The sequence below is a fragment of the Plasmodium falciparum genome (assembly GCF_000002765.6).
Source record: "Plasmodium falciparum 3D7 genome assembly, chromosome: 12".
Classification (NCBI taxonomy): Eukaryota; Apicomplexa; class Aconoidasida; order Haemosporida; family Plasmodiidae; genus Plasmodium; species Plasmodium falciparum.
Genome location: NC_037284.1, coordinates 1387501 through 1402631, shown reverse-complemented (window position 1 = coordinate 1402631; position 15131 = coordinate 1387501). Strand labels below are relative to the sequence as shown.

The 15131-nt window shown below is 21.7% G+C and overlaps 1 protein-coding gene across 1 annotated transcript in view; it reads right to left on the bottom strand.

Annotated features, from left to right (window-relative positions):
- Positions 1–413: 413 nt before the first annotated feature.
- The window catches only part of PF3D7_1233600 (asparagine and aspartate rich protein 1), a gene marked incomplete at both ends in the record, with an annotated part of 16512 nt that continues 1794 nt past the window's right edge, over positions 414–15131 (bottom strand). Inside the window, 3 exons of the mRNA XM_001350694.1 lie at positions 414–451; positions 543–699; positions 801–15131. The exon at positions 801–15131 is cut by the window's right edge and continues 1794 nt beyond it. Of these exons, the coding sequence (XP_001350730.1) occupies positions 414–451; positions 543–699; positions 801–15131 (14526 nt within the window). The remainder of the gene's footprint in view (positions 452–542; positions 700–800) is intronic.

Genomic DNA, 15131 nt, shown 5'->3' with positions numbered 1-15131 from the left:
ATATATATATTATGTGCTAGCTATTTATTTAAAAAAAAAAAAAAAATTACCTGACTTGTACATAATTTAAGAACAATTTTATTCAATTATAATTATAATTTTCATTTCCATTTCAGTTTTAATTTTTTTTTTTTTTTTTTTTTTTTTTTTTTTAAATTACAATTGTAAAAGTTAAGAGAAAAAATATAAAGTTACTTCATCTTTTTTTTTTTTTTTTTAATAATTATAAAAAGGAACATACATAATATATATATATATAAATATTTTTTAATTTTTCAAAAAAATGAAATGCAGTTATTTTTTTTGTTCACTTGTAACCACATATATATATATATATATATATATATATATATTTAGGACTATTAAATGAACAACTAAATGATAAAAAAGAAAAAAAAAAGATATGGAGGTAATTATTCCGATTTCAACGTATGCTTATATATTTCAACATCTGCAAAAATAAAATAAATATATACATATATATATGTGCACATAGTATATATATCATATCATATATTAATTTCGCTATTTTAAAAACTTACCAACTGCTGAATTAATTATAACGTCAAAAAGTTTGTTCAACTTATAAGAAGAAAGGTATAAATTTTTTCCTCTCTTTAATTGATAGTCCACATCTCCATTTTTGTCGACATAAGGTCCACTCATAAAATCGAATCGGTTTTCACTCGTAAACAACACCTAAAAAAAAAAAAAAAAATTATAATAAATAATAATAAAATAATAATATAATAATAAAATATATACACAAACATATACACATTATTGATCGTTCTTATTACCGATGATGTATTTAAACATAAGTATAAACATTGCTCTCCTCCACAGATGGTCGTATGGTACACACATTTACTTATAGTTTGTGATAAGGGTCCGGACACATGGTCACCTTCATGCAGACAAACAGTTGAACCACAATAGAGACAGATAAGTATTTTTTTTGGAGACTTATTACAACTTACACATTTTCTTTTGAAATGTTTTTTAATTAATGTGAAATAATTTTTGCTAGGTTGAAATAAAGATGGGGATTTTGTAAATTCTTCCCAGTTTTCATAAAAATCATGTAATAATACTGGGGAGGCATCTATTTTTAGATATTTATATAATTTATACATTAGATAAAAATATGGATGATATATTAATTGTAATGTTTGATATATATATATTTTATCATAGTCTTCGTCGATATTTAATATATGAAGGAATATATTATATTTACTAATATCACTATATAAGTGTATATAATCTAAATATTTTTTTGCTAATGAATTATAATCATATATGGAGAATATAATATAAGCTATAAATTGTAAATATACATTAGCTGATTTTAAATATTTTTTTAAAAATGATTTATATAAATTCTTACAAGAATTTTTTTTATCGATAAAATGACACTTCCTCAAATAATTATAGAATATCATAAATATTTTCTTTATACTTAATAATTTATCATAACGTCCATTTGCAAAAAATTCTTTCATATTTATATTATTATTTCGTTTTCTTCTACTTGTTGAAGAGAAGTTTTTTTTTTTTTTTTTTATATAATCCTCATATGATGTGTTATCATATTCATCTTTTCCAAAAAAATTAGGAGTACTAGAATAATTATACCTATCATTATTTCTTTTATTATATCCAGTTGTGTTATGGTTTGTTTTTATTTTTTTATTTACCGAGAATTCCATTTTTTCATTTTTCTTCATTGTATCAGGATTTATTTTATCTTGTGGAAAATTAAAGATGTTATTATTTTGGTCAGTTTTTAAATTACATTCCGACATTTCTGGAATGTTCTCCATATGTTGTATGATGTTCATATGATCATTATTTGTTTGTACAAAATGGTGGTCATTGATTAAAGTACTATTAATATTTACAAGATTGTTTGATGATAGAGAAGGGCAATTTTGATGGTGAACATTAAAAAGGTATGATGAATTGGTTTGATTTTTATTTTCTATATCATTATTAGCAATATTATAATGATTATTCATATGATCATTTTGCAAATTTTGGTATATTAGAATATTTTCTTTATGTCGCTGTTTATTTGAAATATATTTTTTTGGTGGTTCCGGATATGTTTCGTTATTTAGTTTGTCTTCATATTTCGAATACATTTTTTTCCATTTATTAGTATTAAAGAAATTTTTAGAAAACTTGGTATATTCATATTCATCATCTTCATTTTGTTGTGTAAAAAAAGTGGGATATTCTTTATCATCATGATAATAATATTGGTTTACATGTTGATATATATCATAATAATGTATTAATATATTTTGTATAAGATAAAGAGGTATGAAATCATATAGATTATATACATAATTATACATTTTTCTTAAATTATAAAAAAACAATCTTCCAAGACCATTTTTTCTTAATAACATATGATAACGTTGAATTTTGTTTGCATCTTTATATTTAAGAAAACTTAAATATTCTTTTTTATTTTTATTTTTGCTAGTTACATTATATTTATTGGATAATGCATCTTCTGATGTATTTAATGTATATTTTAAAAACATACTTTCCATAGGGGTCATTTTTCTTTTATGATATTTATCTGTACTACTTGTAGAATCTATACTTTCATGATAAGATATAAAATTTGAATCATCATATGGATTATCAGATGAGCTATTTTGCATGTCTTCATTTTCAGTATTATTTTGATCATTTGATGATGGTTTTTTTTTTTTTTTATTTTTCGAACAATTTATATTGATATTATTATTTAATTCGTTGGAAATATTTATATTTGTTAAATTATGTGGATCTACAAATATAAGAGAAGCTGAGTTTTGATAGGTATTGACATTACCGTATAAATTATCACAAATATTACCATTTATATTATCATAAATAGTATCATTTTGTTGGTGTGATAAGAATAAATTTTTTAATTTTATATTATTTTTAGCATTTCGTAATTTTCTATAATGTACATAATTTGTTTTTCCTTTATCTTCGTCTCTTTTCAATGCTGTATTAAAAAATGAGACAAAAAATTTATCAGCATATTTATTTTTACTAGTTTTTTTTTTGCTCTTTTTTGTTTTTTTCAAATCTTTTATGAGTTCATCAAGATCGACAACATTTTCAAGAATATTTAATGAAGAATTAATTTGCAATGTATCTTCTTCGTCACCATTTTGATCTTTATATGGATAAGATAAATGAGATACATTAAAAGGATGATAATTATTACAATCATATTTATTACTATTATGATTTTTATGTTCACATTCTTTTTCAGAAACATGAATAGTTTGATCACTATAAAAACTAGCATCAGAAAAATTTACATCATCATAACAATCATAAATATCTTTATCTACTAAGGATAATAAAAATTGGTCTGTACATAAATTAATTTGTTTTTCTTTCATATCATGAATATTTTTTATCTCTTTCAATTTAAATAATAATGGATAGATATTATAAAGATAATATAAATGATTAATATATGGAACTAGTTCAAATTGATATTTTAATATATTTAAAATGTTAATATTCTTATATTCAAAATCTTCATTTTTATGAACACATGAAAAAAATCCTTTTTCATTATTACAATCTTCCATTAAATATAAATTACTAATTTCTTCACTGGATATATTATATAATTTATATTTAAATAAATTTAATTCTGTGGATAATTCTTGGTCCTTATGATATGCTATATGATTATATGTCGTTTCCTTAAAATGATTATCACTATTAATAACATTATCCTTTTTATCATCATCAACATCTATTAAACCACCCCCACCTTCCTCTAAATGGATTTGCTCCTTTGGGCTAGAATCATTATTATATACATTAAAATAATTACTATTTATTATGTTCTTATTCCAATGTTTCGTATTTATATTATGTTCTTTATCTCTTTTATGGTTATCATTTATTATTAGATTATTGGAATGATCAAGATTCATGGTGAGGGTATTTTTTTGTACGTGTTGCATATGGTTAGAGGAAGATAACAAATTTGTATCTTTGTGCGAATTATACATAATATGTTCATTATATATATTAAGATTATGATCATCTTCATTTTTAAATATTTCATTTGATTCTATATGATAAGACATATTTGGAGAGGTACATTCATTAGATGTTATGGGTTCATTCATTTTATTAATGGGTTGTATATTATTACTTACAATATGATTATAATCTCTTTTTAAAACATGTTTGTTTTTAAAAAGTGTATAATAATAATAATAATAATAATAATAATAATTTTTTTTGTTTTCTTTTTTTATATTATTTTCTTCATTTTGGAAATATAAGACATGGAAATCACCCCATTTATCATTAACATTTTTGTTATATATATAAGAATAATAATTTGTAAAGAATTCATTGTATTTTATTAAGTTTGTACTTAAATATATATTTATAGGAATATAACCATTAAAATATATATATTTTATATATTCATCATTAATTTCACACATCAAAAGCATAAGTTTTTGAACTTTCTTCTTAAATATAAGCATATCATAATATTTTAATATGGTTTTATATATAAGATATAATATCCATTTCTTTTCAATATGTAATAAATCATAATTATAACATTTTAATTTATTTGCCTTCTTCTGTTTTGTAATATAAGAAGTAAAATTTGGATAAATCTTTTTTTGCAAGTTTTTTTTTCTTTCTATTTCTTTTAAATCATATGATAATATTTTACTATTCATAATAATCATGTGTACGTACCTTATTGTTTCTTCATCAAATAAATACGACAATGTTTGTATATTTTTAAATAAGTTAACAATATCTATAATAAAAAAGAAATTTTTTTTATCAAGCACGGATTTTATTAAATCGTTGTAAGATGATACATTCTGGAAGTTCCAACTTTTGTTTTCGCCATTATTATTATTATTATTATTATTATTATTATTACTATCTAATATTTTATTATCATCTAATATTTTATTACCATCTAATGTTTTATTACCATCTAATAATTTATTATCATCTAATAATTTATTATCATCTAATATTTTATTACCATCTAATATTTTATTACCATCTAATGTTTTATTACCATCTAATATTTTATTACCATCTAATGTTTTATTACCATCTAATGTTTTATTACAATTATTTGCTTGTTCATTACCAGTTTCCTCTTTATCATTTTTCATTTTTTCATTCTTCTTTTTTAAAATATCCGTTGCTTTTTTCGAATAAACATTTTTTATCTTTTCAAAATGTTCAAGATCACTCATACGTACTACCTCTTGCTCATTGTCATATAATTTATATCGACCATTCACATATTTTAAAGTTATATTTTCACCTCCTGGTATAGAATTTTTTACATATTTTTCAAAAAGAAAAATGTGAAATCTGTCGTAAGAATTTAAAGAATGCCTTTTCTGTTCATTTTGTTTATGTCCTACCATTTCAATATTATGATAAATCGAACTTTCATTATGTCTTATTTTTTTTGTTTCTTCGGTTTGAATAAATGTATTGGCCCTCTCAATATAGTCTACATATTCATAATGGCTGATAATATAATTTGTATATATTTTTTGAAAATACATATATTTAGATATACGAGTAATATATTTCTTGATTTTGTTATAATTTTGTATTGTCTTAAAAATAAATCTTACATATGTCTTTGATATTTCTTTTATAAATATTTCATTCATAATTTGAAAAGATATTATGATTAATGATATTGAAATAAAATGCTTAATTAATGAAGGAGTATATAAATATTGATTTAAAAAAAAATTCATAAATAATTTTAATACATCTACTGATAATGGAATAAAGGATAAATTATTTAAAAAGTGAATTTTTTTAATTTTATTGAAAAATTTTTTATATTTATTAAAGGTAAATCGATAAGGATAGACATAAAAGAAACATATTTTATACATATTTTTCCATGTTTGAATATTAAAAAGATTACACATATTTTCTTCTTTTAAAATATTTAATTCATATTTGTATAAAAATAAATTACGTACTAAAATTTCTATCATATTATTACAAGATATATAATTTATATTTTTATAAAAAATATTTATTAATATCTCATTATATAAAATCCAATATATTTTAAAAAAATCAACAGCCGTATTAATATTTCTCCAGTATTTTATGTTTAATACATCACTATGATTCTTCTTTTTCTTTTTATTACCTTCTTTTGTCTCACTATTATTATTAAAGGAATTATTATTCTTAGGTTTATTAACATCCCCACGACTATCATTATTATTATTATTATTGTTATTATTATTATTGTTATTATTGTTATTATTGTTATTATTGTTATTATTATTGTTATCATCATTTTCATTATTATTAGTTTGTGAATTTGTTGGATACAAATTAGTATTTTTTTTTTTCCTTTCCTTTTTATTTCTCTCATAATCTTTTCTATTCATTAAAAGGAGATCTTTTTTAGTTATAAATTTTAAATCATGTCTATTAATAAAACCCACGTTATTATTATTAAATATAAAATCAGGATATATTTCTAATCTACGATATATTTTTAATAAATCGTTAACACCAATACCTTTTATATCAATATCTTCATCGTTATCATCTATTTTTGTATTATAATCGAAATCAATTAATCTTTTATAATTTTCCGAATGGTGTAATATAGATGAAAATGTTGTATGTTCTTGATGAAATATTCTCCATGATATTTCCGATATACCATCTAATAATATAATTGATTGTCTTAATGATTTTATATCGCACACGGAATAAAAATATTGTTTCCTTTTTAATTCATTGTATATTTCATATATATTTTTATTTGTACTTACAATACCTTCATATACATCCATAGATAAACTTGTTTTCATCGATATATTATGATCTTTTATTTCTTCTATATTACATGGATATTTAAATTTATATATATCTTTTTTATCACCATTTATATTCTCTTTATTTAATTTTTCTATTTCTAACATTTCTTTTTTTTCTTTTTTATTTTCTTCATAATTTATTTTATTTAAATCTTTTATAAATTCAAAATTAATATCATCTGATTTGTTATCACAAATAAAATCTTCACCCCCTACACAACTATTATTATTATTATCATATATATTATCACCATATATATTATCATTATCACCATATATATTATCACCATATATATTATCACCATATATATTATCACCATATATATTATCATTATTATTAGCCACGCCCATATTACTTATACCATCCACCATTTCATGCTCATGTCCTACTTTTAATCTTTTTTCCTTCTGCTCACTTTCATTTTCATGTGAACACTCTTTTATTTTATGTCTCGTTATTAAATGATCTTGCTTTTCTTCACTACATAATTTTTCACCAGCACTATCAAAAGTACCATCTGTATAAAAATCACATACCTCATACTTTTTAACCGCCTCATCGGCATTTATGCTTTCATAATTAAAATTAGATTTTACATATGTTATAATATCATTATTCATTTCATAATATAATACAGTATTATATTCTTCCTTCGTTTTTATTTTGTCTTCAAAATTACAAAACATAGACGGGTCGATTTTCATATCGATATTCATCTCCATTTCTTCTTTTTTGATTTCTTCCTTATCTACCTCCGTCGTTAAATAAAATTTATTATATCTATTATTTCCTGGGTAATTATATAATTTATTTTTTATCATAAAATATTGTATTTCTTTAATAAATGATAATGGTAAACTAACATAGTAAGATAAAAAACCATTTTTCGTACGATAATAAAAATTCGAATTTCTATATGTAAATGTATAATCTTTATTTACATAATTAGATGTATTTTTATAAAAATATATTTCGGTACCTCTTCCTTTTTTTCTCCTTCTTATTCTTTTTTGTTTTTCCATATTGCTATTTTTATATATAATATTTATATCATCTTTATTATTTAAAAGGTCATCATTATTTTCTTGTGAATATATAATATTATGTGTACCCACATTATTATCATTTTTCTTTTTTTCAAATAATTCATCATACATATTATTTTCATTTAAATAAATATTTCTTAATATTATTTTTTTATTTTTTTCATAACATTCATATGCTAACATATCATTTAATAAACTATCCTTTTTTATAAGATTACAGAAATTTAAATTAAAAATTGTATTCTTCTTATTTTCATCGAAAAAATTATATGAACTCACATTATGAGTATTACTATTATTCATATGGAAATCTTCTTTATGATTTTCCTTTAAGTTCCTTTTCTTATTTTTTTTGTTCGCCATTTTTATATTTTTATTCTTATCATGTGTATATTTAAAATAAAATTCTTCAGCTATATCACTATCATCCATATGATTATCGGATGATACATTTTCTGATGAGCAAGACGACAGGGTGGATAAGCTTTCTTCCCCCGTATCGTAATTATTGTCACCATCATTATTATTATCATCATCATTATTATCATCATTATCATCATCATTATCATCATCATTATTGTAATTATTATTATTATCATTAAAACAAATATCCTTCCTACTCTTACATTTATCATTTTTAATATAATCACAATTTGTTATATTAAAATATCGAGCTATTAGATAATCATTCAATGTTATAGAACATGTAGAAAATTTATTATCATCTTGTAAAAAATAATCATCTAATAAGATATCCTTATGTATCATTACATTGTCATTTCTTAATGTATCGTTTGTTACATAGTTATTCAAATAATTACAAGAAATATTCTTTTTATTTATTAATAAAAAATCTTCTCCTTCACATATTTCTTCACTTTCTTTATTTCTATAAGGATAATTGTTATCATTTTGTATAGCAAACAAATTATCTGCTTTGTTGCACATATTTGTAGATTCTCCATTCTTTATGTCTTTTAATAATTCTATGTTTTGCTCAGCACACTCATAAATTTGTGATATATTATTATTTATAAATATGTCTACCTGAACATTATTTGGTATATCACTTGATTTTATTATAATACCATCTGTATTTTGTTCATAATTCATTTGGTTTGCCATTTTGTTTATATTATCGCTTGTCATTTCGTTTATATTATCACTTGATTTTATTATAATACCATCTGTATTTTGTTCATAATTCATTTGGTTTGCCATTTTGTTTATATTATCGCTTGTCATTTCGTTTATATTATCGCTTACCATTTCGTTTATATTATCGCTTGCCATTTCGTTTATATTATCGCTTACCATTTCGTTTATATTATCGCTTTCCATTCCTCTCATCATTATCATTTTACTTTTTTTTTTTTCTTCTCTTTCCTTCTTCCTTTTAATTCCATAATTCCTCTCTTCTGAATATTTCGAAATTTTCAAAAGTTCGGATAAATTTTTATTTGAGTTATCCAAGAAAAATTCCTCCTCATTACAATCATAAATTCTATATTTATCATTCTCCGATATATACCTCTTTGGTATATACACCACAAAACTATTAGCTATTGAACGACATAAAGGACATGTGAATTCATAAAGAGTTGGTTCATTTTTTACACTGAACAATTTTCTATATTTTAATATCCTTGTATTATGTAAACATTTTGTATGTATAAAATGACCACACGTATATATAGATGGGTGTTTACAAGGAAATGAAAATTTATTTTTTTTTATAATTTTTTTTAATAAATTAGTATGTGATGAAAAACATATATATGCTAATAAATTATTTTTAGACATCCCTTCTTTACATAAAACACATATACAATTTTTTTCTTTTATTTTTTCATATTCACAAATTGTTATTCCTTTCATATATTTTTTTTTTTTTTTTTCATTAACATTAGATATAGAGAATTCTTCTTCTTGTTTATTTGTTTTTACATCAGTACAACGATTTTTATTATCATCTTCATGACCATCACTATTATTATTACTATTACTATCTAAATAACTACTAGCATCATCCACAAAATCGACATCTTCAAAATCTTCAGTTCCTCCATTTGGTAGCGAATCATTTTCTTCAGATGAATATTCCTCTTCTAAAAAATGACTAAATTTGGATTGTTGTTCTTTCATACTTTTTAATAAATCTTCTTGTTTTTTTTTTGCTAATTCTATAAATTCATTATTACTATTATTATTTTTACAATCATAATTTCCAGAATACATCTCTTTTAATCTATTTAAAATGGTAGATCTCACTTTTTGAAAGCACTTATCTTCATTCACATTTATATTATTAATACAATTTATAAAATTATGTACAAATATTTTATTTAACACGTAAAATTCTTTTTCTTGATTTTCAACATTCTTTTTATTCTTCTTCTTTTTATTATTATTATCATCATAATATATATAACAATTTTTATTTTTACACATATAATTTTTTAATCTCTTTATATTGTTTTTTCTTAATACATTAATGGAATCAAAAATTATATTTTCCTTATTATTACATTCAGACATTTTCTTGTAACTTTCTTTTATTTGACATTCTTCTGAATCTTCACCTTCACCTTCACCACCTTTCTCATCAACATGTTTCATATTATCATAATAATAATTATTATTATTACAACGATTAATAATATTATTATTATTTCCATCGGTTGATGAAAATTTAGGTTCATCTTTTAATAAGGAAACACAACCATAATTTCTACTCACAGTATGATCATTTATTTTTATATATTTCTCTTTCTCATTTTCTATTTCTACTATGTCTTTTTTTTCATTTAATATATCTTTATCATAAGAAAGGTTTTCCACATTAAATCCCTCCCTCATATTATAAACATTACCATTCTTCTCATATGTTTCATCTGAATAACTTGTATACATACATGATTCTTCCAAATGATTCATTAATATATCATAAGAATTTGATGATACGGAGGATAGCCTATCAACATCATCATAAATTTTATTTTGATCACAATGGTGTTTTTTTTCAATTTCTTCATTATTATCAATATATTTTTTATCAATATATTTTTTATCAATATATTTTTTGTCATTTTCTTCGTTACCAATTTCCTCATTTTTTTCACTGTCATCATCATTATCTGTGCCATAAAAATTCACCGCGTTAAAATAATAAAAACTATTTAGCTCAATAAAGGGATGCGCTGAACCCATGGCGACACTCAAAATTTTTATAATTTTGATCAATATATCTATTGTATTATTCACATTATGTGTATTAAGGTTACCCATAATTTCATTACTATCCAAAATAAAATTTAAATCGTACAATCCATTTGTTCTACCGTATAAATTGATTCTGACATTATTTGAATTTGTAGAATCCATTAAATTCAATTCATCACTTGATGAATTATTATCAAAAGATATATTATCATCAAATATTGATCCACCTCTATTTCTTATGTCATCATTATTAATAGAATTATCACCTCCTACATTATTATTTTGTAAAAAAGATTCATCTATTACATTATTAATAATATTATTTTCACTTATAAGACTTCTGATTAATTCAGATAATCCATCAGCATTTAAATGACGATAATTTCTATTATTATTTTCATCACCAACATTATTATCCGTTACATTTACAATTTCCATATTTATAGAATTATTAGGATTACGATTTATTAATATCTCTGCAAATAAGGTTTCATTATCTCCATTCTGATCTACAATTATATATGTACTATTATTATTTCGTGCTGTATTTATATTACTAGAATTAGTTACTGAATTATTATCACCGCTGTTTATAATATTTAGCATATTAGAAGAACTACCATGAAGATTGGAATCTTCATCATTATCATCATTGTCATCATCATTATTGTCATCATCATTATTGTCATCATCATTATTGTCATCATCATTATTGTCATCATCATTATTGTCATCATCATTATTGTCATCATCATTATTGTCATCATCATTATTGTCATCATCATTATTGTCATCATCATTATTGTCATTATCATTATTATCATCATTATTATCATCATCATTATCATCATCATTATCATCATTATCATCATCATTATCATCATTATCATCATCATTATCATCCATATAATTAATATCATCGTTATTATTCCTTTCTTCTCCTAATACATCATCATTATTCATATTTATACCACTCTCATAAGTCACAACATTTTGTGACATTCCACTGGATCGGTTTGCTTCCTCATTAATGACAACTCCTACATCACACGTATTATTATTCGTTGTACCACCTTTTTGATTAAGCAACGAGTCGTCTTCTCCCGTTACATCCGCTTTCATATGCTTTTTCATTTCTTCCTTTTCTAATTCTTCTTTTTTTTTTTTTTCGATTTTCCTCTGAAATTCGTCATTAATAATAAACACAATTAAAAGTATAGAAACGAGACAACTATTTTTAAATGTATAGAATAATAAATTTTGTACTTTGCGAAATGAAAAATTTAAATATTCTTTGTCTTCTTCCCTTGAACATCCTATATAGGAAGAATTTTCTTCTTTTATACATTTTTCATTAGCTGTTTGAAAATCTTTGAATGCTGAAAGGGGCCAAAAGGCATCATAGAGATACCACGAATTCTTATTTAACTTTATCAAATTAACATTACTTCTAGGCATATGTGTTTTATATCCATATTTATTAACAAGTTCATAAAAACTTGGATGGTGTCTAAATTGCTTAGGAAATACATTTTCGAGTTGAAAATATTGAAAATCTTTTGATGCTAATAATTGTATTAATATTTTCTTAACATGATATTTACCTCTTTCTATATATTTTTCATAAGATGTTTTTCTTGGTATATTACTATATTCTAAATAATATAATTCATTAAAGATACGTATAATTATATCATAAAAAAATTGAAAATAAAATATATGACCAATTTTCCTAGAATCTACAGTAGATTTATTTGTATATATATCACTAAATATTTTATATGCCATCTTTATATGATGTATTTCGATTTCTACATACATATCATTTATTTTTCTTATATTTAAATTCATACGAAAATTCTTAAATATTAATTGATATAATATAATAAATGGATTTCTTATTTCTATATTCATAAATTCTTCTAAATATTCATTCCATTCTAGTTTGCTCTTTTTATATTTTTCACATATTCTATCTTCATTATATATTGATTCTTTCCTTACAGATCCTTTATTATAATACCTTTTATCATTATCTAACAAATCACTTTGTATATTATCATTATTATTATCTAATTTGTTGAAATTTATATTATCCGAGGTTAACCTCCCTTCGGTTTCTCTTAACAGTGGGTTTGATTCATTTTCTTGGTCTTTTAATTGTTTGCATGAATATTTACACAAAAGATCACATATAGATTTAAATTCCACCTTATTATAAACATATGTATTGTTATTATTACACACATTTATATTATTTATATTATTTATACTATTTATACTATTTATATTATTTGTGTTATTATTATTGCTTACATTTTTGTCGTCAATTCCAAAAAGCAATTTGACATGATCACCATCATCGTGATCCAAATTTTTTCCTTTTGAATTTCCCATTTTATTATTAACAGGTAAGGTATTATTATCATTTGATTTTTTGGATCTATTATATATAAGCATGCTCTCATACATTTTCATATGTTCTTCAAAAAATTCATCATTTTTTTTTATATATTTTATTTTATTCATATAATACGGTTTTTTATCCTCAGAATGTTCTTCTACCATATAGTGATTCTGAATATTATGATTATATGAAAAATTTGGGGATGTATCTATATATTTATTAGTATCCTCATCATATACCTTTTCATTTATACATATTTCATCATCAGCTTTATGTATATAATCATTTTGCACATCGTTGTATTCATTTTTTGACCATGGTAATTTTTTAAGTGGTTCATCGTATTGAACCTTAATATTCCATATTTGATGAAATAGATTGATCACATGTGAATCTAAATAAACTTTTTGATTTTCGTATAAAGGTAAGACATTCATCATTATTATAGCAAATTGTATTCCTATTAAATCATTTTGAAAAAATAAAGAATTATCATATTCACCAACCTGGAAAATCATTTGTGGACCATTTCTTACCCAATAACCATATTTAATTTCATATATAAATGTTAAGATTTGTATATTTATAAAAAGAATATTTTTTAATAATTTTAAATCAAATAAATTTAAAAACTCAAATATATCTCTCATATATAAATCTATATATAAAGGATGTAAATATATATTATGTTTTTCTTTATCATATTTTATATCCAAAAATTCATTAAATTCATATTTTGAATTTTTTAATTTTTTCTCTATATATATATTTTTACATTTTATTTTTATATTCTTTTCTTGTATGGTTTCTCTATATTTAATTCTATACTTATTATTACATTCACGTAATTTAGAACTAGAATTATTATTCATAATCCATTTAAAATAATTACTTTCTAAATATATATGTTCATCTATATATTTTCCTAAATGTTCATTCTTATGTTCATCATTACTTGTAAAAAATTTTTTAAAATGAAAAAGTGTTATCTTCATATTATTACCATCGTTTTCATATCTTTCTTGTAATATTTTTCGCTGATTTATTATTTCTTCTGAATGCTTTTCTATAGAATAAAAATCTCTAATAAATTCATTTATTATATATTCATCATTATATGTTAACTCCTTATTCATTTTATTATTATTGTACATTTTATTATATGATTTATTATCATCTCTTGGAATATTTTTATTATCATCACATGGAATATTTTTAGTACACATTTCATTTTTATTATCATCACATGGAATATTTTTAGTACACACTTCATTTTTATTATCATCACATGGAATATTTTTAGTACACACTTCATTTTTATTATCATCACATGGAATATTTTTAGTACACATTTCATTTTTATTATCATCACATGGAATATTTTTAGTACACACTTCATTTTTATTATCATCATTGGTATTATATGCAGGACTTTTTTTTCTATTTTTATATATCCTTTTTTTTTCATAAACCCTTCTTAAATATAAATATTTATACCAGTACACGTCATCTAGGCATTTTTTAATGACATCAAAATTTAAAATCATGATAAAGAATCG